Below are 21,760 nucleotides of genomic sequence, written 5' to 3'. Positions count from 1 at the left end.
TGCAATCGGCAATTTGATCAAAACCCACTCTGATTTTTTTCATTCTAGGATAAACTAATAGGCTAGGAAAATATTGTAAGTGTCATCTCAATGTATTAGATGATCTAGGTCTAACGTGGACGTGTGCTTTAAGAATTACTCCGTACCAATTGTAAAACTTCAATTTATATGCATTTAAGGTAATTGAGCAAGTAACTTGGAACAAAGGCTGCTACGTGTCAAGTGACTAGCTCCAAAACTTTTAAATGACAATTATTAAACCAAACAAAGTGGTCTCAACAATTTCCTATGGCAAGACCGTGAGAAGACACTAAACTCGCCGCAACAATATTTAAGATACTTCGTAAAGTTATTAAGAATGGAAATGGATAAATTTGGCAGTGTAGACCAAAAAAACACACAATTAGAAAAAGCTTAAGAGGCACTAGATGTCTGACTACACGGGATCTCATCCCTGTCAATAATCTTAGATGCCACAATAGATCCTATAAGGTCTAAACCAAGGCAGGTGTCACAAAATTTACTACTAATCTAACAATAATAGATAAAAACTCAAGTCAATAACAACATCAAATCCATACGTTTGCTAACATCTAGTTTCAAATGAAGTTCTGAACATACCAAACTCTAACCTAGAACACTTCTCTCACCAAGAGAGTGCAAGTCTTTGCTGCGTTAGAACTGCACAGTATAAACTAAATACGACACAGTATAGATAAGAGACAAGAGACTTTCAAACACCAGAGTAAAGTTAAATGGCAGGAGCGATGCACGATCAGCAGCTTCAGATAAACTCACCACCTTTGTCATCCTCAACAATGTACAAGACTTATCCATCGATGACACTTCAGTAGTTTACTTCTCAATAGCCCCAAAGATTATGATAAAAACAGGCTGAGGGGCAGAGGAGGGACATGAAATCAAAATTCCCCAAAGAAATTACAGAGGCACCAGAATCAACACAGATGAAGAAGGCAAAACTGATTTTACCATAATCAGATCCCAAAAAAAAAAAAAACAAAAAGACCCATAAACTCCTGCCACAATGTCAAGATATTACATACACACAAAAGGGGGGGAAACAAAGAGAAGGAAAAAAAAAAAAACAAAATTTTTTAGGATTCTTCTTCCGCAGTCTTATCTTTTTGGTTGTATCTCTCAATCTTTTTGAATTTCTATTTTTTTTTTCTTTTTTGCTTTTTTTGTTTTTTTTTTTGTTTGGGAGTTTTATAGTTTGATATATCTGCTTTGCAAAACATGGTGTATTTGCAAGTCATGATCCTGAATAAACAGATTATACTCACCAAGCTCATTCATTCCCTGTTCCTACATTCCACATGGTGTTTCCGGATCAAATATAATCAGCATGATCCTTGCCTGAAATAAAGGCTGGATCCAGGTGATCAACATCCACTTGAGCTTGGTCCATCCTTAACAGACTTTGACGGGCTATGCGAATCCCCAGAGGATGATCTAAAGATTGTAGAAGCGTTAACATCTAGCTGAGCCTTAGGATGATTCTGATCAATGGTCTTCTCATCTACTTTAAGATTTTGAAACTGAGCTGGCAGTGTAGCAGTAGTTGGAGAATTAGGAGATTGCGAGCCAGATGCAGCTGAATCCTGCAAAGTTGTTGGAATAATCCATCTTACCCAATCATCACGTCTTCTGATTTTTTCACCCTGCAATCGTAATTTACCAAAAAAAAAAAAAAAAAAAAACTTTACACTCAAGACAATTTCAAAAACCTTGCTCTAAAAAAGGATGGGGTGGTAAATAATTAAATCAATCGAGCAGGCATGAATATTACCTGCACTTCAATAACAGTCGAAGACCTCACAGCATCCAATATTTGCTGAACATTTTCTGTCAACTCCATGACCTGAAATCAAGTTCCAACATATCATTGACAAAGAGCTACTGCATAATACAATATAAGTATATAGTTTGAAGAGCTGAGACATTCCAATAACCAAAGTAAAATGAAAAGGGATCAATGGTCATTTCACAAGAATTGACAGTAACTGCATAATTTTTTTGCACAACTTCCATTTTTCTATACCAACAGCTCATAGAGCATATAAATTTCAGAATAAAAAATCAATGAACAGAATTCTGTGCCTAAATGATTGTGACTTGTGTAAAGATACTCTCTTGGTCAGTAAGTATATGTAAAGTGAGATAAAAATATAAAAGAGGGTCAAGTAAAATTGAAAGAGCTACGATTAGATTCGAGAAAAAAAAATAGGTTGATGAGAAAAAGAGAAAAAGAAACCTCAATTGGAAATGGGAAAATAAATTTAGGGACATCCCAAAACAGTGGAAGATGAATTAAGGACATTACGTTATGGAAAATGAGAATAGGGAGTAAATATAGACCCACAGGCAGATACAAAAAAAAATAAATATATACTAATTCCCTAGGTCTGAATTTTCTGCTATAGACTTGCAAAGGATATTGAAAAAAAATGCAAAATTATCAAAACTCATAATTATATGAGTAAAGAAAGTGCAGAATTAGGAAAATTAAGCTGAAACATACGGAGAGAGGGCAATAGCTTTGACATGGTAATATAAAAACAGCAACGACATCCTACTTTGGAGCGTAAAAACAAGGAATCCTACCTCCCTATTACTCAAATTCACAAGGAACTTCATCTCTTGAAGATACTCACTTCCACACTCTCTTATGGCCAACATAACAATATATTAAAAGAGCTCTAAAGAGAATAGAAGAAATAATGAAGAAAAGAGGAAACAAATAACCCGAACTCCACAACTGGTCAAAATGAAATTGGAAGAACAAAAGCCCCGACATGGGGGAGGGTGCCAGATAAGAGGGGCATCAGCAATGTAAAACAAGAATGAAGAGGGCTGGGGGGAGGGGCCCCAGGAAATGATGATCTCTTTTCACTGATAGCAGATGATTTCATATTCTGCCAAGAGAGGGATACTTGTTAGTTATATCCTGCTTCAACCATGAAAGTTGTCCCACAATGCTATGAACAACTGAACAAGATGCTTTTACTGCCCTTTGGAATACAACATAAATCAAACCAACTTTCTTTAACCTTCTGAAAGAAAGTACTACAAACGCAAATTTCATAAACAAACAATTGCAAGCAAGAAAAGGGAAATAGTAACAAAAACGGTCTGAAATTAATTAGAAACATGGAAACCTACAAAACTTCCCTCAGGCAAATCGAGTACAGCTAGAAGATCAATCAATCAATATCAATGCGATGTCAAAAGAAAGAAAATCAAAATCATTGAAGTGAGTTCCTAAATATACAAACCAATCAGTGAGATACGTGATCCAACAATATTGTCAAACATACTATCTCAAACATGATGATATACAAATAAGTGGCATTACGCAAAGGAAAACAGTGCAGGAAATATTCATTTATTATACAGTAAATAAAAAAATCAAAAAACAAAATAAAATAAAAAAGATCATCCCCAGAAGAATCAATGACAAAACATATGCAGAAAGCCTGTAGATTTATAGCAATCTCTAGATGTCACAACAGCCTATAACTCAGATAACCATCAACTTATATAGTCAAATTCCCTCTCGAGCTTATTCTTTACAATCAATGCTTGTGACTTCACATTTACTATCCTCTACAATGAAATCAATAAGCAAAACTTTCGCTTTAACCAGCCTAGAAACTTAATTTAGTCAGTATACCTAATCTCACATGCTTCATACCCATCTTACATTCCTCCCACCTCATTCCCACAATCCAACCCCAAATCTATCCTCAAATGCAGTGGTGATAGTGATAGTGTGATACCCTCCAACCACTTGTCATCCCAAACAAAATCAGTAGACTTAAATGAGTAAATTCCATTTACTGCAAGGCCATAAATGACAAAACGGGAGTGGATTGAGTGGTTTTAGTGTACATGGTGACAAAATAAGGTTCTTTGGGAAAGAAAAAACGAAGCCATCCTCTAATTCAAACATAATCTACCAAAATAATGTATATTCAACACTGTCATCTTGTAACAAATCAGCCACAAGACTCTCTAAAATTGATTGTTATTTTTCATTACCCTCCCATCTTCCATTACATTCATGCGCTATTCTTTCTTTCATTACACTTCATTTTACCTTTTCTCACCATTTGCTTCACATTATTTCAATAATATTCAGCTATTTTTTGAAATCATGCATATTCAACCGAAAAGTTAACTTTAAGACAGATATCACAAATATATATTATGAGATATTTTATGCTGCATCATTCTTGAATCAAAACTAGGAGTGTGGGTACTACAACATGGATAAACATGGGAAAATTAACAAGCCACTTGTAAACATTCCCAGATTCAAAATACAGGTGAAGCCAGATCCACATAAAAGAAGAGCAAGTTGCAAGCAATGTTATAAGATACATTGTTTAGGTAGAAAACAGAGCGCTCTAGATTTCAATAAAAATAAAAACAGCTACACATGTTACGGAGATGTAATATTTCAAGCAGAAAAGCTCAGTAAGGTCAAGAGATTGAACAAGATTCTGCAGGTTAGATAGACTACAAGACATAAGGTGCAATTATACATCATGGAGGACCTTACAAAAGACTCAGAGCCATCGACTTTACTGGTTAGATAATATAACACATTCAATGCTCCCACTATTTACATAAAACAAACCGCCCCAAATTTTCTGAGCGAAGTCATTAGATTAAACGTTCAAGGTACTGAAAGAACCACTTTAAAAACCTGCAAAGAGCAAGGTACAGGAAAATACAGACAAAAGAAACCGCTCATAGATTGACCCAAGTACACAAAGCATGGAATAGAGCAACATTAATCATTGAGAAATTAAGATGAGCGTAGTAAGAATTCAAGGTAAAGAAAGAATGCCAGGACTAAAGTTACTCTCAGAGTATACTTACAAAGTAAGATCATTTTATTTTTAAAAAGAAAGGGCACAAGATGACAATTGAACAGTGGGCACTGGGCATTAAGAAAAACCAAATAAAGATAGGAGCAAAACTGAGTCATGAAATTTCAATTACAATCAGCAGGCAAATAGATCAAATTAGACAGCAAGAAGAAAATCTAAATAAAACTTGCATCAGAACGAGAACTCACTTTTTTAAAACCAGCAATCAATCTAACATTAACCCAACCCTGTGAATCCATTTGTTTCCGCAGAAATGTGTCTTTGATTAAATTCTCATTGCTGTCAAAACACAATAAATAACTCAAAATGATTAGATAAATGATCACATCATCAATTAGTTCAGAAATACCCTGTACAGAAAAGAGGAAGTCCAGAATAAGCACCTGAAATAGTAATCTATCTGATTCACTATCTTAGTATGCAACTGAGGATCTGAAGCAGCATGAATATACACAGGTGCAGGTGCAACAAAAGGCACACTGCCAGGGATATAATACATAGGCATCTCTGAAACATTCAAATGAATTAGATATGTACCCATAGTCCCATACAACAGCACTCTAGCCAGCAAGGAACTATGAAAACTTACCAACCCCCATAGGGTTCATATATGGTCGCATAGGTGGAGTGTGGACAAAAGGAGGAGGAACAGGCTGGGTTCTCACAAATCTCCTAGGAGAGACTCTTGGTTGCATGGTAGAATCCCTCCCATTAAAACTCCTCTGATGGTTCCAATCATGATTCCCACGATCCTGATCGCCGCGTCTCCCCCCATAATTCTGATGTGAACCATCTCCTCGTGAATGGGACCCACCACCCCCCCTCCTGTATGAGTTGCGCGGCTGAGGATGATCCCCACTAGCATTCCGTGATCCCGGATCTCGGAGACCATGGTTTTGAACGTTGTCTCTGCCAGAACTGTCAGAAGCACCACCAGAAGTAGGTTTTGAGGAGTTATGATTATGATTATGTGAACCTTCCACAGCAGACGAAGGTTGATGAGAAAAACCGCCATTAGCTTGTGAGTTTCCCCCACCATCCCGCTTCATTGACTTTTGGCGTGCTGGACGTCCATGGTTTGGCATAGAGTTATGGCTCAAACTACTAGTTGTAGGCTTTGGAGAAGCTGATGAAGATTGTGGCAACGACTGTACTGGTGGAGCTATTGACAACGATGATGACTCAGACGCAGTTACCTAGAGCAAACCAAACCATCACAACCACAACATAGACATATATAACAAAAAAAGATGATGATGATGATTGATGACAAATCAAACTATTATCTTTAAGGAAAACATGTACACTTTATCCGGAGGAAAATTGATCAATATAATCACAGAAGAAGGGAATGAAACAATCCCAAACGTTTCATTCTCACATCAGTCACCTTCCAACCAATTACCAATACAATACACAATCAACACGCAACAATATTAATTACTCGATATATAAACCGATAGCATAGCATCATCGTAAAATCCAATGCTCTAAAATCCCAATAAACACTGTCGCTTCAAAAACCCAAATACATCCTCCACAGTCCACACCATAACATGAAACAACAACTCCGTCAATAAACCCAAATTATAATAATAAAATATAGGATAATTTTACAAATATATAAAATTATTAAACAACATGTTCCCTCGGATCCTTTTAGCCAATAAAACTAATTTATTTAACAAAACCAATGCAGCATCAAACATCAATTATAATATCAATAATTTATTTTATCAAAACAATATTAAGCCCCAATTTTTACCTAATAAAATCAGCCGAATTTATTTACGTAAATAAACTTTGAACCAAAATCATAATTTTCAGGATGCCATGATCTAAGAAGCAAAAAAATTACCAAAAAAAAACAAACAAATTAGGGTACGCAAACCTGAGGAGAAGAAACCGATCCAGAATCAGGAAGACTTTTGGAGGAATCAGAAGAAGAAAGCTTAGGAGGAGCTTTGTTTTTGGTCTCAGAGAGAGTGGGCCAAGCGGCAGAAGAGCCCATCACAACTGGGCCAGGCCCACCATTCTCAACGGGTCCATTAGACGGTTTCTTATTCCAAGCGGGCTTTTTACCACCCGCATTGCCCCCATTCTCGGAGTTCTCCGCCGGAATCTCCGGCCCCGATGAAAAACTCCTCTCAGCTGTTTCCGCCGGCGACTTTAGAGCTCCGGTTGACTCAGATTCCGGGCGTCGAACGCCACCGGACCACGGAGGTAACACGGCCCGATTCGAACTCGGCGAAATGGCGGCGGAGGAGGAGGAGGAAGAGGAGAGAGAAGGAGAAGGATTGCTGTTAGCTGTCGCTGCCATCAAAATCAAGAAAATTCCAAATTAGGGTTTTTTTTTTTTTTTTTTTTTTTTGGTTTTTCTGGGTATTGGGTATCACTCGGTGTATGCCAACGAGTTAACTTAAACGATCAAAAAATAAAAATCTGGTATGAAATTGGGGGAAGATTAAAATTAGGGTTTAAAAATTTAAGGAGAAAGATGAACAGATTGAATGAGGATCGAATCGAATCGAAGGTAGAAGAAAGAAGAAAAGTAAATTCCTTTTCTTCTTCTCGCCGGTTTCTCTCTCTAAGGGTTTTTTCTCTCTCTAAACACGAAGAAGAACAAGGAGGGATCTTCTTCTCTACTCACTCTCTCTCCTCTTTTTTTTTTAGGTTGGGGTATTTGTGCTCTGGTTTTTTTTATTTTTTAGTTTTTATTTTTTTTATATTTTCCTTTTTTTACGAAATTACCCTGCTATTTCTTTTTGTATGTGTAGCTTAGGAATTTCAAAGAGTTAAGATTTTTTTCTTTTATTTTTTTATTATTTTTTTATTTCCTTTTAAAAAAAACTGGTCTTTTTAAGGAGTTCTACTCAAAATAGTTTGCTCAATTGTTTCAAGTAAATATATAAGATATAATTTAATTATTTTGAATATTTTAATTTAGGCCCTGTTCACTTCACCTTAATTTTTTTTAAGTAAAAATAATTTCAATTTCAGTAAAATTAATTTCATTTTAGTAAAAATAAGTTCAATTCAGTAAAATTCAGTTTTCTTAAAGAAGAATTATAATAGAAAATCAGTAAAAATAATTTCAGTTCAGTAAAATTAATTTAAGTTCAGTAAAAATAATTTAAATTCGGCAAATATAATTTTATTTTATCAAAAATAATTTCTATTCAACAAAAATAAGGTGAAGTGAACGTAACTTTAATTTTATCTGATAAAATTTTCAAAATAATCTATCTTTTATATACTACTTTTTTTTCTTAAGGAATTTTCACGTCTAAATTCCTCTTTTTAGAACATTATTGCCTCGATCCTTGGGTATTATTATCTAGAAGAGTATATAATTCTACCAATTATATACGCAAACTTGCTATAAGAATTGCACTCTTAAATTACTTACGGAATCTTTTTTTTTTTTTTAGAGATGGGTTTTGTTTCTATAAACGATTAACTTATGCTATTAATTTATAATTTATTTCCTTTTTCATGAATATTTTGTTTCTATATTATTAAATATTTCTGTATCATATTAAAGCTCATGCAATGTACAATTAGCTAAAATTTTGTATATTTATTACAATCTCTTGATTCTTTCTTTTTTTTTTTTTTTTTCTGCATAAATCCTTGGAAAAAAAATTCTGTATATCTATTTATTTTATTATTGTTCGTTAGTTTTAAATAAAAAAAAACCTAGGATATGTTGATTAGATTACCAGTAGTAAGGGATAATATTTTTTTTTTTTTACTTCGTAGGTAATTTTAAATGCAATGTCATTTGTTCATGGTACTTATGTGTCACTTGAATTCAATAAATATTGTAAAAAAAATCTCATTCGTCAAATTTGGTACTTCGTATGTGATTAGCCACACGGTATGGGGGTTACTTGGTTAGTGTAGAAGGATTACTTCGCCGATGCTATTATAAGGGTTACTAATGAACCAAGTAACCCGTGAATTAGGTCATGCAAACTCATGTGTTGTGTATTGTGTTTTTAAAAAGAAAAAAGAGAAAGTGTGGCTTTGTATTGGCCTTGTCCTGAACTCCTGATCTTATGGTCTGGTGTATATGTTGTGTAATGTCATGCTAACAGATAACTCTTTTATTATTTATACTTTTCTTGTAAATTTGTCAAATAAGCAGGCCAACATGCGGTCATGTTGTTCGGGTCATACCAAATTTTAAAAAGATGTTCATGCATAGTCCATGGTCTACCAACATACCTTACGTGCCGATATGTTGTATCGTATCATAGGTTTATATCAAGTCATAAAATTTTGTATTTTACATTGTATGTAATTGATCCTTATGTCGACTCAACCCATACCCAACTCATATTAAAGCCTTAATTTAAGCGATTAATTTAGCATCCATATCGAGAGATTTTGGTTATTGACTTATTGTGACCCTCTAAGCCTAAGTATTCCCCCGACAACTTGTATTAGACTTCCTAACTCCATTAATCAATTATTGGAAGCAAAAAATGTGTGCACACTTTTATAACAATATGTCAACATATAAGATGGAAAAGTGTAATATTGGGTGCATTGACTAAGCTAATGTATGTATTTAATATAAAAAATTATATCATGGGTCAATTTTATTTTATTTTTTTTTTTTTTTCTTATGAGGCAATTTGAAACAACCTATATGGTCTTTATAACAACATAGTTGTATAGTTTTACATATCTACAACCAATTATCAATAAAGGGCCTAATGATTCGTGGATACAGGACAAGAATGAGATTAAAGACCACATAGTCAATTACTTCTCGAATCTTTTTACTGAGGAGGGGGAACCGGATTGCTATGATCTACCCCAAGACATTTTTCCGGAACTCTCATTGCAAGACTAGAAAGCTCTCACTCTGCCATATTCGAGAGTAGAAATTGAAAGGGTTATCAAGGAAATGGGTGCGTTAAAGGCACCAGGCCCAGATGGTTTCCAGGCACTTTTTTACCAAAAAAATTGGGAAATTGTGGCTGAAACGGTGTATAATACTATCATCCCTATTTTGGAAGGCAAAGGTTTACCGGAACATCTCAACGACACCTTTATAGCCTTGATCCCCAAAATCGAGCAGCCGGAGCTTGCTTCACAATTCAGACCTCTAGGCTTGTGTAATGTGGCCTATAAGGTGGTTACGAAGGTCCTTGTTAACCGTCTAAAGCCTGTGTTACCGCATGTTATCTCAAATACCCAAGCAAGTTTCGTCCCGGGGCGACAAATTACAGATAACATCGTGATAGTCCAAGAGGTCATTCATACTATGCGGAGGAAACAAAGTGGTAAGGGTTATATGGCTATTAAGATCGATTTCGAAAAGGCGTATGATAGATTGTGTTGGTCCTTTATTCGTGATACGATGGTTCAAATGAATTTGCCTATTTTCATGATTGAATTAATCATGGAATGTGTGACTACGGCTTCTCTACAAGTATTGTGGAATGGGGAACCGTCAAAGAGCTTTAAACCGAGTAGAGGGATTCGCCAAGGCGATCCCCTTTCCCCTTATCTCTTTGTTATGTGTATGGAGAGATTCTACCAAACAATTGAAGAGTCCATTATCCAAGGAAAGTGGAAACCGATTCGGGCTAGTCGCAATGGGCCTCTTCTATCAAACTTGTTCTTTGCGGACGACATAATTCTTTTCGTGGAGGCAAGAGAAGATCAAGTAGCTATCATTCACCACTGCCTAGACCGATTCTGCCAAGCCTCAGGACAAAAGGTCAGTTTGGCTAAGTCACGAGTGTACTTCTCGAACAATATTGATATTGATTCCCAGCAACCGATTAGTGAGGCCTTACACAAGGAAAAAACGGAGGACTTGGGGATGTATTTGGGCATGCCAACCTTAACTAGCCGTGTAAAATTGGATACTTACAATCATCTTTGTGAAAAGATTGATCGGAGGCTAGCGGGATGGAAATCAAAATACCTATCTCTAGCGGGTCGTATCACTCTTGCTAAAACTACCATCTCAACTAGGGATGGCAATGGATCGGATGTGGATCGGATGGAGCTCAATCCACCTCCATCCGTTAACTACCCATCTGCCACCCGACCCATCCATCACCCGACTTTTTCTTCATCCACATCCGCTCCATCCATCATCCGCGGGTAAATCGGGTGGATCGGGTGCTAATCGGGTTATAACTAGCTAATTTATATTTTTCTGTTTAACAACATTGACTGCACAAATTAAACATCACCATTATATTTTCATGCATCAATTGGGCAATCACATTAAAGGGAAATAGGGAATAATAATTAGAGTTCAAATTAAAGCTAACAAGTAACATACACATAGTACATAGCTTTTTTGTTGAACCTTGTTGGTAGCAGCGATTACTAACAAAAAAAATAAAAAAAAAACTACAATGAGATGAACATCCATAAGTCTTCAATTCACATCATAGAACTATAGTAGTTCTCCATCAACTCTTGAAGTCACTTTCACATATCCATGTCCTCTCCATCCTACAATAATAAAAAAGAAGGAAAAAAAACAAAATTTTAACAGTGTAAAATAAAATTATAACCATAAAAAATATAATTACAATAAAATATTAACAAAGAATATAAATTTAATAGTCAACATTTTCATCTAAGAACAAAGTATAAGCTTCAGATTTAAAAAAAAATAATAATAATGAATCACAAAAGCAAGTTAAATATATTCACATTAGACAAATTCTCTAATTATGATATTAATTTACATACACTTCAAAATTATACAATACTCATATCAAAATTGAAAAAGTTTGCATATTTACAAGTAGTGCAATCTCAAAAATCAGGATTAGATGATAGACTAGGTAGAAAAATAATTTCATTCCAAATTTCCAAATAAATGTTAGAAGATGAAAGAAAAGAAACATATACTTACAAGATTGTGGATGAGTCGAATAATTAAATGGTGGTAAGTCCTTCAAGGATGCCGATCTGTAAGAATTTTGCACGATCTGGTCAGAGGTGAGACCGTTGGAGCATCGCCGGAATTGCAGGTACTGAAGTAAGGGACTAAGGGGTCTTCTTAGAGAAAGGAGAGAGAAAGTGTTGTGGAGGCTAAGGACTAAGGAGTGAAGTCAGTGAAAATAAAACCCTAGCTGTGCTACTTTTTTTTAATAGACTTTATATATTAAAATACACGTATATATTATTATAAATATTCGGGTGGATGGGTGGGTCGGATTTACACCAACCCGAATCCGACCCGATCCATCACCCGATTGAAATCTGTGAGTTGTCGGGTTTTCGTCCATTTTTTCGGGTCGGGTGGATCGGATATCCATCGGGTCAGGGTGAAATTGCCACCCCTAATCTCAACCATGGCTATGTATTCAATGCAAACGGCCAAAATTCCTCGGGGAATTTGTGACAAGATTGATAGAAAAACGAGGCAATTTATTTGGGGTGGTAATGAAGAGCATAGAAAGGTTCACCTGTTATCTTGGGAGATGCTGCAAAAACCTGTTGATCAAGGAGGTATTGGCATTGCTTCGGCTAAACAAGCCAATGCAGCTTTTTTGACTAAACTTGGGTGGCGTATTTTAGCAGAACCTAATGCGTTATGGGCAAGAGTTCTAAGAGCAAAGTATTGCAAAGGGAGGTGTGACATTGATATGTTTGAGCCTAAGGTGGGAATGTCGAATGTGTGGAGTGGTATAACAGAGAACGCTAAGGTTATTGGGGAAGGCACACGTATTGCAATTGGGGATGGCACTCGTACTCTGTTTTGGGATCATCGATGGTGCACGGATAAACCCCTGTCTAATCTAGTCACGCAGCCTTTACCTGATGATATTGCTGGTGCTACTGTCAATGAGATGTGGGAAGAGGATTCAGGTTGGCGTTGGGATATTTTTTCCCCTTATTTGGATGCTGACACTTTGAAATTCATTCAAAGTCATGTTGTGAGAAAAGATCCCAATCTAGGTGATCTGGTTTACTGGAAGGATGGTTCGAAGGGTCGGTTTACAATTAAATCGGCCATTAAAATTATGAAGCATGGAACTGACATCATAGATGAGGAATGCTGGAATGTGGTGTGGAAGGCTCCGGTTCAGCAAAGAATAAGGGCGTTTATGTGGCTTGCTTGTCATGAACGTTTGCTTGGCAATTTAAATAGATACAAGAGGAAGATTGCCCCTGATTCAAAGTGCTTTATCTGTGGCGCTGAAGAAGAGTCTAATCTCCATATTATGAGGGACTGTCCTGCCGCAAGAGTTGTATGGAGAAAAAAGCTTACCCCTTCAATTAGACAGCAATTTTACAGTGGCAACATCAAAGAGTGGATAGTCAAGAACATGAAAGACCCTGATCAGAATGATGCTGACAGTTGGGTAATTTATTTTGGGGGGACTTTATGGTGGATATGGCGGTGGCGAAACGCCTATGTTTTCAACAAAAGGGATGAGCTTCCGTTTGATTTTTGTGCCTTTTTACAGGTGCGTTATGAAGAAGCAAGAAGAGCCTTGGTGAGTAACATTGAGGAGAGTAATACTAGCTGCCAACAGAGAGTGGAAACCAATGTTAGTTGGATCAGTCCTGGGTTTAGGTGGTATGCTTTGAACTGTGATGGGGCTGCGAATGGATGTCCTGGGCCTGCAGGAGGAGGTGCTATAATCAGAGACTACTCAGGTCAGTGCGTTTCAGCATTTGCTAGCAATTTTGGCTATTGTACTGCATTCAGAGCAGAAGTTATGGCTTTAACGAGAGGGCTGGAGATGGCTATGAACTTGCGAATTCCAAAACTGGAGGTCCAGATGGATAACTTGGCTTGCATTCAAGCTTTGCAGAAGGCTGAAGTGCCTAGAGGCGAGAACATACAGGACATCATATATTGCCGTAACATGCTCAATGATTCGAGATGGGAGGTGAAGGTAGCTCATGTTTACCGGGAAGGAAACCGAGCAGCGGATTGGTTGGCCAACCGCGGAGTCATTCAAGACTCTCAATTAGTTTACTTTAATGATATCCCGTTAGATCTTAATTGTATTTTAGAGGAGGACACAAGAGGTGTGGCTTTGCCACGTTTTGTCCCTCCGTAGCTAGGTGCTTGTTTTTATTTTTAGCTGCTAGTTTTTCTGCTTTGTTTTTGTAATCTTCCTCTTTTGGACTTGTTCCTCATTCGAATCAAAAAAATTATCAATAATAAATAAATAAATAATCAATTCACATTGTTTTCTTTTTCTCAATCTCTTTCTTGATAAGAAGGTTACTAATATTAATGTATCATGAAATAAAGTTTAATTGTAAGCATATAATGTGTGATGAATCTAATGATGTAATATTAACATAATAAGAGTAAGAAATATTTGAATGGTTGATAGGAGTTACATTTGATGGTCTTTTTCAATTTCATGGTGCCCTTAAATTCCCTCCCACTTGTGAAGCGATAAAATCAATAGAGATTCTTCTTTTTCGTGTAATAAAATGGGTTCTTTGTCCCCTTGATCTATTCTATGTTTGGTATGGAGATGGATCCAATAAACCTTTCTTTTATCATTTATTTATGTGGATGCTTTACACAAGAAGCTAAATTATTCTTTTCAATGAGGAATAAAGATGAAATTCTCTCCCTTTTTGAGAAGGTGAGGAAGGACCCCTGTGTGGCTTAGGTACAAAATTAAAGCCAACAACAAAAGAGGGTATCAAAATCTAGGAAGTATACATTTCTATGCGGCAGAATTTTACACTTTTTTCCCCGAATGATACCTTATGTGGGGGGTGGCAATTCGGTCAATGGTTTAAGTTTCTTTTTTGGGGTTGATTTAAAATTGTGTTGCGGGGTAAAAATAATCAAAAGTACCGTAAAATCAATACTAATAGAGAGTACTACAAAGTAAAAAAAAAAATAAATAAAAATCATGGGTCAATTTCTTGTAAATTATCGAGCTTTGGCCTGGTTAGCTTCTTCCAACCAAAACTCACACTTTGACAGCTTTGCATACAACTGGTGCTTCTTCAAACATGACAACACTTGTATCAAATGCTTCTTATGCTCCTCTAACCATGAAAAAAAATTAAGGAATGAAAAATAGTCTAAATAGGGATAAAATGGGTATTATACCGGAGAAATTAAGGAAGGAAAAAGGGTGTGACTATTTAAGTGCATGGTAAAACCCTTTCACTGAAATTGATGCAACGTTAGAAAGTTTCACCTAACTTAAGAAGCAGCAAATCCATCACCAAATGTGCAGAAAATAAGAGTTTCCACGAGAAAGTCGTGTCATTATTAGCTGTACCCAGTGAATAACTTACCAAGTTACCATTAACCTTTTCCTTTCCTTTCTTTTTCCTTGGGGATTTAATGTACCTAACCTATTAATTAATTAGTGTTACCATCACATTTCATGAAACATGAGCTAATGAGTATTGAGCCTCAATTGTCGTCACTCTAACCAAGCAAAATTATGTGATTAACCCGTGTCCCTGGGATAGCGATGTTTCTCCCTACATTATGGGACCGATCTGAACACATTTTTGTCACAAACATGGAGCACATTTTGCTCGATGTAATTAGAGCCAAAATAACATGTAGACGGAATGTCCTTTTTTTTTAAAAAAAAAAATGGGGATGGGATAATTTGATAAGTACCATAAATTAATCAACTTGCTTAAACAGTTGAGAAGAACACAGGTTTCTGTACAACAATGAACTTCAACTCAATATTCTTAATTCAAAGTGATACCAAAAGAAAAGCCCAAACCAAAAGAAGAAAACAATAGACAAATCAGATTGATAAAACAAGATTACCAGAGGCACTTTGAGAAGGGTCGTCAAATTCAGCTATCTTACAAGGGCAATAGTAAGACAGGGCAGGGAATAAACTCTGCCAGGAGATTTGCATCAACATGCTTGGAATGTATTGCTTCCATGCTTAAAACAACCAAATCTAAATTCAGATCATCAGCAACTTCCCCAATTATGGCTGTAGGTTTACTTCCTTCGCCGAGTTTCTCTAGCAATTTAAATTCCTGAAACCCACCTGTCATTGAATTGAAAAAGTTCGACAAATAAATACAATAAGAAGGGTGAACATATGACATGGATGTCTGATTCAGCTAACACTTGCAGCACATGCACAGACTGATGACCCCCCTGCCTCTAGTAATGGTTGGTTTGGATAAAGATAAACGAAGTATAAATATCTTGTCTCTACATAATCAACATGATGCAAGAGACTTGCTGGACCAAATCCATAATGATATCTAGCAATCACATGTGCTCAAGTGTCAAAACAAACTACAATGCTTAGACTCTTCAATTAGATTTAGAACCTAGAGAGGAAACAACACATCGACATTTCAAATAATAATACCCCAAAAAGATGGAATCACTAGGGGGGGGGGGGGGGGGAAGAAGCAAATTTCAGCCCTCCAGATTCAAATCAGGCCCTTGTCCTTATCCCTAAGTCCAAGTTTAACTCAGATCAAGCATGCACAGAATGAATGGTTTCACCCTTCACCCCTGTGTGAGTAAAAGCCAAAAATTCCATTGAAAATGATAGCTTTTGCATCTTACAGAGCCCCTCACTTCATCCACTTAACCTCAATTTGAGCAAGCACAGTACAAAATACAAGCAAAGTGTGGCCTGGGTATTGAGCAAAGGGAGGGAGGATAGATCTGCATACCTTCAGATAAATGCCAGCGAATGCTGCCCAACTGTGTTTCATGCTCAGGATGCGATTCTTTCGACTTGTCATCAATAACTGCAATGAGAATGAAATTCTGGTAGCCAGTAATCTAGCACTAGAAAAAGCCTTTGATAGAGAAAATTGTTACTACTGCTTAGCATTACATAATAATATAAAAATTGCATACAACACCACCACCACCACAATTCATAAGTGACTACTTCGCATCAAGTTCATTTAAGTGGAGTTGTAAATATGCAACTTTACTGCCTTACCATATTTTTAGAGTATCTGAGTCCCAAGTTTTGATCCATAATACTTCGTATATATATTGAGCAAAGGTATGGTCAGAATACATACCTACAACTGTTATGTCTGCTCCATACTTTTTTGCCAAAGCAGCAGTAGTTGCAGCAGCCTGGCAAGAAATTGATTTACGGATGTAGGAAAATGACACAAGTCAAATTTTCCAAATTATGAACAGAATAAGTATTTCTTTGAGTGTAATTAAGCTGTAGGTAAAAAAAACATTCCAATGGCATAAATTGTATAAGGATATAGCTCATGCATGATGCATCCATGTAATAAAAATGAGTATAATTTATGTGAGAGACATGTTGCGCAGTAATAGGGAGAGAGAATTCAGGAGGAATTTCTCAAATCATGGATCATGAAATATATAATATGATGCCATCAAAACATTTATCATGAAGGTAGTTGCTCTATATTACGAAACATATGAAATGATGCCATCAAAACATTTATCATAAAAATTTCATTCAATAATATTGCACTAAAAGGTTAGAAGAATGCCATAGTGGATAAAATATAACATGACCTATATCTCTACAGACTACAGTCACTGGCTTATTATGATACCTGTCTTGTTCCCTCTGAGAGATATGGATTTCTATCAGTGATGGGCAGAAGCAAATGTTTGAATTGAGTAAAGGCGTCCACAGCAACACTGACTTCAGATTCTTGAGCCTTAACCTTAACTGAGAACATCCATCACAGTGGTATTAATTCAAATCCCTGCACATTATTATTAGTCGTCTACAAAAATTTGACTGTATAGTTATCAGCAAAGTCAGAAGCCATTTATGATAATTTCCCTTTTGTCTTTAATTATATCGGTGGCTCTCTCTTTTTAGTGCTATGCATGGTTTATAGGCTGCCCAGTTATTATGATTTTTTCTCTGTGTAAGTTGCTTTGCATACAGATATTATAATGTAGGTTGCACAGTTGTAGCAATTAAACATATTGGTTAAAAAACACAAGAACAGCCTACATGTAATAATATGATATATACAAATAAAAAATGATCTACTGTAGCATGTTTCATAAATAAATCACAGATGGCTTTTAACTAATGACTCTTCTAACTAGCGACTCAATCATGGGGAGACAATATAAAAACACATTAATACGTTCTTCTCTATCTATTTCTATCATAGTCCCCATCACCAAACTATAGATGTTACCTTTTAATAAAATAAAATAAAATTAAAAAAAAAAAAAATTCAGGATCTCCTAAGAGATGCTTCACTCTTAAATCAGATATTTCTCTTTCAAGATTCCTACTCTTTTGCTGCCAAATTGAACATATTTCTGTGAATCTGTATAAACGCACAACCTTTCTAAAACATCTGCAGAATTTTCTCTTCAAGGGCACCTTCTAGAAACTTGAAGCATACATTCTCTATGGAAGCTACTTATAATATATTAATATCTTAAAAGGCTAAAATAGGCACTGAAAAACAGTATCTACACCTGGTCTTCAATGTCCACAGACTTCTGAGCAATCTTTCAGCACTCAGCAAGTATAGTCTTTTACAAAAACTGTATCGCCAGATTGAATACCAAACTCACAGCTGTGAACCTATAATTACTTCAGATCCAATTTCCAAAAGCTCATCACAAGGAGGTTACATTCCTCAAAATTTCAATATGTTCTAATCATGTGATAAAAAAACTTGCGAATACAATCCTCACCAGTAAATCTACACAGAAAGTGATCGTATACCATCACTGATTCCAGAGTAATTGAAGGGGCTAGAAACATCAACTACTAAACAACCAACAACAATATCACACACACAATTTGATTAAAAGAAAGGTACTATAGCTACCAGCGAAGTAAGGAGGATAGCTTCATCAAACAAGCACTGTCAAACACTCTCTACACTTTCAATCTTCAAAGACAATATCCTAAGCAATACTACAGCACAAACGATCAATATCGAACTCAGAGTAAGTGTATGCTAATCACCAAGTTTTCTTGGAATTCGGGTATGGCAGAGACTAGAGAGTAATTATATCTTAAGCTTTGATCATGTTATTGCTGCCTCAAAGACATAGTCTTTCGCCCGAGAGGATGATTTTGGTAATCCACCCGGTTTCCTTTCCTAGTTTAAAAACCACAGCCATTATAACTTCAGTTCAAAAGCTAATCACATGGAGATTATGTTCCTCAATCTACCAAATTGAAATAGAAATACTAATACAATCCACACTTATCATACTCCGATAACACCAGCACTATATACCTAGGTAATTGCAGCCCTATATACCAAGCTATTGATATTGAAGCTACCAGTATAGTGGAATTTAGAAAACTCACATTTCTTGGCAGAACCCTAAAAAAATCATGCAGATTATTTGTATATAACTATAAAATTATAAAAATAAATTACTTGTATATTACTCCTTTCGTCCCTTAATACAAAACCTCTTTTGGTTTTTGCGAAGGAATAAAGAAAGTTGAAATTTTTTTAAAACAAATGATTAAAAGTATATATGTGCATGTAAGAGATAGAGAGAAAGAAAAAGTAATTGGGAATAATTAAAGAGATAAAGAGAGAAAGTATTGGGAATTGACGTTAAAAGTAAAAAAAAGTAGAGGAAAAAGATGACAACTCATAAAAAAGAGGGTAATAATGCCAAAAAATACAACCTCTTTAAATAGAAAGAGGCATTGTATTTTAGTTCATCCAAAAAGGAAACGAGACTTTGTATTAAGGGACAGAGGGAGTACCAGTTAAGAATAAGATTCTCTGATTACAAATCAAGTCACTTGAGTTAGTTGAGTATCATCATAACCTAACTAGAACTTCCTAGTAATTAATCAATCAAATGGCGAAATTTAACAAATTCAAATTTCATAAACATTAAGACATTTATAAAATCATCGAATATCTTGCAATTGAAACCTACATTCATCAAGAGAAATCCTAATTGCGACCAGATTTAAAGACAATAAATTGATAATCATAGCAAATTACGAAATGAGAAAGAAATTAAGTTGAAAAAATTGAAAAATTACCGGAATGAGCGAGTCTAGTTGGAGAAGAGAGGCAACAGAGATTTGGGTTTTTGAAATTGGAAGTTGGAGAAAGTAAAAGAGATAGAGAAGAAGGGGAAGTTTTGAATGGAGTCCTGGGAATGGTGAAGGGTTCAGTTGGAGGAGCGACGACCATGGAGTGAAGAGAGGCCATTAGAGAGGAAGTAAGGTTTGAGAAGAGAGAGAAAATGGTTTATGGTAAACTCTGGATGTTGCGGTGGGTCGAGAAACAAAAAAGGGTCTTGTTAATGATGGTTTAGTCACTGCCCAGAAAAATACAGAGTTGATCTAAAACAGTGGGACTGTTCCCATGTCAAGTAATACTTGGGTCTAACTGTCTAATCCGTAATGGAATATGTTTTATTCATCTAATTTTTAGTTATCAAACCTTATTTAAATGTAATTTAAAATTTGATAACCTTTATCAAAATTTGTTTTCTCCTTAACTTATTAAATAATACACTATGAATTTAACGGAACTTATTGGATCTCAAGTAACTAAAATTTGGTGAATTGGGGCGTGTTCGGCAAAATATAGCTGTAGAGGTAGCTGTTAGCTGTGCTGGTGGCTGTTAGCTGTATATGAAGCTGTTAGCTGTCAACTAGCTGTTAGCTGTGAAAATAAATAATTTAGTATGAGTGTTTGGTAAACTAGCTGTGAATTGTAAAATTCTAAAAAAAATAGAAGAAAATTCAACAGCTACCTAGCTTTTCACAAAAGTTAATAATGTTAACTTTTCACAAAAGCTACTTCAACCACTAAACTCTACCCCCACCACTACATTCCCAAACACTCATAATTTTTTCTATGTAGTGGTTTGAATAAGTCAAACCACTAAAAGCTACCTAAAAGCTACCCAAAAGCTAGTGCCGAACACGCCCTTGAACAAATGCTTGGTTGATTTACTTAACCTTATTTTCACCGAACAATAAGGTGAACAGATCATGCACTGGGTTCACCTTATCTTTATTGAACTTAAATTATTTTGCTTGAAGGTATTGAATTTAAATTTTTAATAATTTATTAGAACTTACAAGTCCTATATACAATTTATTTATAGGGGGCAAAAGGGCATAATTTGATGTATAACCACTAATGGAGCGGTCCTTTTTACCCCCTTATTTACATACGGAGTACTTAGGCTGATTAACGGGGCAAACTTTAAGAGATACTAAATAAAACTTTTTTAAAAAATAAAAGTAGAGGGGAAAAGGTTCAAAACAAACAATCTCATCACATCCCCTAGAATTCTTTTAGCAGCTAAGGGAGCTAGTCAGTTAGAGTATGTCCAACTCGTTTTACATGAGAACATCTACTAAGAGTCAATTTTGCAACACTTTACCACAATCTTTCAAATCCCCAATGTTTAAAATATACGCATTTCATATATTTTTTTTTTTAAAAACATCAATAACTACCCATCACACAATTTTTATAAGGAGTTTTCTTTCAAATATAATATGTAGTATATCCCGTGTATTAAAGTACATGTACGCTCTAGTTTAAAGAAATCACAAGATCACTTCAATTAATCTCCATGATAAATGAAACAGATAAACAAGTTTCATTTATCATGGAGCAAAACCACTATTAAAACTTATTTTTAGTAAATCACAAAGTCTTATAAGTGGCTGGCCACACGGTGTGGCCATTCATCATGAGAATTACTTCGTTAGTGTGATAGGGGTTACTTGTTCAGTTTTACAAAGATTATTTTGTCAGTGTTATAGGAGTTACTTAGGGGTTATTTGGTCAATATTACAAGGGTTACTGGGTCAGTGTTATAAGAATTACTTCGTTCTTTTTTAAGTGGCCACATAATGTGGTCAACCGCACACAAGACG

At 35.6% G+C, this 21,760-nt stretch overlaps 2 protein-coding genes across 2 annotated transcripts; both read right to left on the bottom strand.

Annotated features, from left to right (window-relative positions):
* Nucleotides 1-561: 561 nt before the first annotated feature.
* On the bottom strand, nt 562-7,610 carry LOC145561955 (la-related protein 1C-like). The gene is made up of 6 exons (XM_081622091.1): nt 6,811-7,610; nt 5,509-6,115; nt 5,303-5,426; nt 5,108-5,198; nt 1,811-1,882; nt 562-1,682 (listed from the first exon to the last, which is right to left on the bottom strand). The coding sequence occupies exons 1-6, from the start codon at nt 7,237-7,239 to the stop codon at nt 1,404-1,406; spliced, it is 1,602 nt and encodes a 533-aa protein (XP_081478217.1). The 5' UTR covers nt 7,240-7,610; the 3' UTR covers nt 562-1,403.
* Nucleotides 7,611-15,537: 7,927 nt separating this feature from the next.
* LOC145563148 (uncharacterized) lies at nt 15,538-20,195 on the bottom strand. The gene is made up of 5 exons (XM_081623575.1): nt 19,898-20,195; nt 17,451-17,569; nt 16,932-16,989; nt 16,569-16,646; nt 15,538-15,922 (listed from the first exon to the last, which is right to left on the bottom strand). Exons 1-5 carry the CDS (start codon nt 20,067-20,069, stop codon nt 15,729-15,731), a joined length of 621 nt encoding a protein of 206 aa, XP_081479701.1. The 5' UTR covers nt 20,070-20,195; the 3' UTR covers nt 15,538-15,728.
* Nucleotides 20,196-21,760: the final 1,565 nt, after the last annotated feature.

The sequence above is a fragment of the Chenopodium album genome, chromosome 10 (assembly GCF_948465745.1).
Source record: "Chenopodium album chromosome 10, dcCheAlbu1.1, whole genome shotgun sequence".
In the NCBI taxonomy this organism is placed as follows: Eukaryota; Viridiplantae; Streptophyta; class Magnoliopsida; order Caryophyllales; family Amaranthaceae; genus Chenopodium; species Chenopodium album.
This window is presented reverse-complemented; position numbering and strand designations above follow the sequence as displayed.

What these genes read in the sequence shown, in the direction of transcription:
- LOC145561955 (XM_081622091.1), bottom strand. Translation starts at nt 7,239, where the DNA reads ATGGCAGCGACAGCTAACAGCAATCCTTCTCCTTCTCTCTCCTCTTCC. An exon ending in CAGATAGATTACTATTTCAG is followed by an intron (nt 5,199 to 5,302) that starts GTGCTTATTCTG and finishes GTGTTTTGACAG; the next exon opens with CAATGAGAATTTAATCAAAG. An exon ending in TGATTGCTGGTTTTAAAAAA is followed by an intron (nt 1,883 to 5,107) that starts GTGAGTTCTCGT and finishes ACTTGATTTCAG; the next exon opens with GTCATGGAGTTGACAGAAAA.
- LOC145563148 (XM_081623575.1), bottom strand. Translation starts at nt 20,069, where the DNA reads ATGGCCTCTCTTCACTCCATGGTCGTCGCTCCTCCAACTGAACCCTTC. An exon ending in AGCAGACATAACAGTTGTAG is followed by an intron (nt 16,647 to 16,931) that starts GTATGTATTCTG and finishes TTCTCATTGCAG; the next exon opens with TTATTGATGACAAGTCGAAA. An exon ending in TCGCTGGCATTTATCTGAAG is followed by an intron (nt 15,923 to 16,568) that starts GTATGCAGATCT and finishes ATTCAATGACAG; the next exon opens with GTGGGTTTCAGGAATTTAAA.